The 1985-nt window shown below is 44.5% G+C and overlaps 1 protein-coding gene across 1 annotated transcript; it reads left to right on the top strand.

Annotated features, from left to right (window-relative positions):
* The first annotated feature begins 211 nt into the window (after positions 1-211).
* LOC119543003 (elongation factor 1-alpha 1) lies at positions 212-1728 on the top strand. Its single transcript, XM_037847575.1, has one exon. It carries the CDS (start codon positions 275-277, stop codon positions 1661-1663), a length of 1389 nt encoding a protein of 462 aa, XP_037703503.1. The 5' UTR covers positions 212-274; the 3' UTR covers positions 1664-1728.
* Positions 1729-1985: the final 257 nt, after the last annotated feature.

Here is a 1985-nt window from a genome sequence, read left to right as displayed (position 1 = left end):
GAAGCACCCCTCCCCACCCCTTTACACCAATACAGAGGTGGAAATTGTTCTTAGTGAGGGAACTTGATGAGGGTGGAGAATGCCGGAGACAGGCATCACGATTATAAGATTCAACTTTTCTATGTCCCCTCTAATATGGAGATTCTCTCTTCACTGTCAACCTTGAAGGTCTACGGTGTTATTTTTATTTTTAAAAGACAGCTGATCTTTTTCGCAACGGGTTTGCCGCCAGAACACAGGTGTCGTGAAAACCATCCCTGATTCTTAAGCCAAAATGGGAAAGGAAAAGACTCATATCAACATTGTCGTTATTGGACACGTAGATTCGGGCAAATCCACCACTACTGGCCACCTGATCTACAAATGTGGTGGAATCGACAAAAGAACCATCGAAAAATTTGAGAAGGAGGCTGCTGAGATGGGAAAGGGGTCCTTCAAATATGCCTGGGTCTTGGATAAACTGAAAGCTGAACGTGAGCGTGGTATTACCATTGATATCTCCCTGTGGAAATTTGAGACCAGCAAGTACTATGTGACCATCATTGATGCCCCAGGGCACAGAGACTTTATTAAAAACATGATTACAGGCACATCTCAGGCTGACTGTGCTGTCCTGATTGTTGCTGCTGGTGTTGGTGAATTTGAAGCTGGTATCTCCAAGAATGGGCAGACCCGTGAGCATGCTCTTCTGGCTTACACACTGGGTGTGAAACAACTAATTGTTGGTGTTAACAAAATGGATTCTACTGAGCCACCCTACAGCCAGAAGAGATACGAGGAAATCGTTAAGGAAGTCAGCACCTACATTAAGAAAATTGGCTACAACCCCGACACAGTAGCATTTGTGCCAATTTCTGGTTGGAATGGTGACAACATGCTGGAGCCAAGTGCTAACATGCCTTGGTTCAAGGGATGGAAAGTCACCCGTAAGGATGGCAATGCCAGTGGAACCACACTGCTTGAAGCTTTGGATTGCATCCTGCCACCCACTCGTCCAACTGACAAACCCTTGCGTCTGCCTCTTCAGGATGTCTACAAAATTGGTGGTATTGGTACTGTCCCTGTGGGCCGAGTGGAGACTGGTGTTCTCAAACCGGGCATGGTGGTCACCTTTGCTCCAGTCAACGTTACAACTGAAGTCAAGTCTGTTGAGATGCACCATGAAGCTTTGAGTGAAGCTCTTCCCGGGGACAACGTGGGCTTCAATGTCAAGAACGTGTCTGTAAAAGATGTTCGTCGTGGCAATGTGGCTGGTGACAGCAAAAACGATCCACCGATGGAAGCAGCTGGTTTTACTGCTCAGGTGATTATTCTGAACCATCCAGGCCAAATCAGTGCTGGCTATGCACCTGTGCTGGATTGTCACACAGCTCACATTGCTTGCAAGTTTGCTGAGCTGAAGGAGAAGATTGATCGTCGTTCTGGTAAGAAGCTGGAAGATGGCCCCAAATTTCTGAAATCTGGTGATGCTGCCATCGTTGATATGGTTCCTGGCAAGCCCATGTGTGTTGAGAGCTTCTCTGATTATCCTCCTCTGGGTCGTTTTGCTGTTCGGGATATGAGACAGACAGTTGCTGTGGGTGTCATCAAGGCTGTGGACAAGAAGGCTGCTGGAGCTGGCAAGGTCACCAAGTCTGCCCAGAAAGCTCAGAAGGCTAAATGAATATTACCTATAACACCTGCCACCCCAGTTTTAATCAGTGGTGGAAGAACAGTCTCAGAACTGTTTGTCTCAATTGGCCATTTAAGTTTAATAGTAAAAGACTGGTTAATGATAACAATGCATCGTAAAACTTTCAGAAGGAAAGGAATGTTTTGTGGACCATTTGTTTTTGTGTGGCAGTTTTAAGTTATTAGTTTTTAAAATCAGTACTTTTTAAATGGAAACAATGACCAAAAATCTGTCACAGAATTTTGAGACCCATTAAAACAAAGTTTAATGAGAAAAAAAAAAAAAAAAAAAAAAAAAAATAAAAGACAGCTGA

Source organism: Choloepus didactylus, chromosome 8 (genome assembly GCF_015220235.1).
Source record: "Choloepus didactylus isolate mChoDid1 chromosome 8, mChoDid1.pri, whole genome shotgun sequence".
In the NCBI taxonomy this organism is placed as follows: Eukaryota; Metazoa; Chordata; class Mammalia; order Pilosa; family Megalonychidae; genus Choloepus; species Choloepus didactylus.
This window is presented reverse-complemented; position numbering and strand designations above follow the sequence as displayed.

What these genes read in the sequence shown, in the direction of transcription:
- LOC119543003 (XM_037847575.1), top strand. Translation starts at nt 275, where the DNA reads ATGGGAAAGGAAAAGACTCATATCAACATTGTCGTTATTGGACACGTA.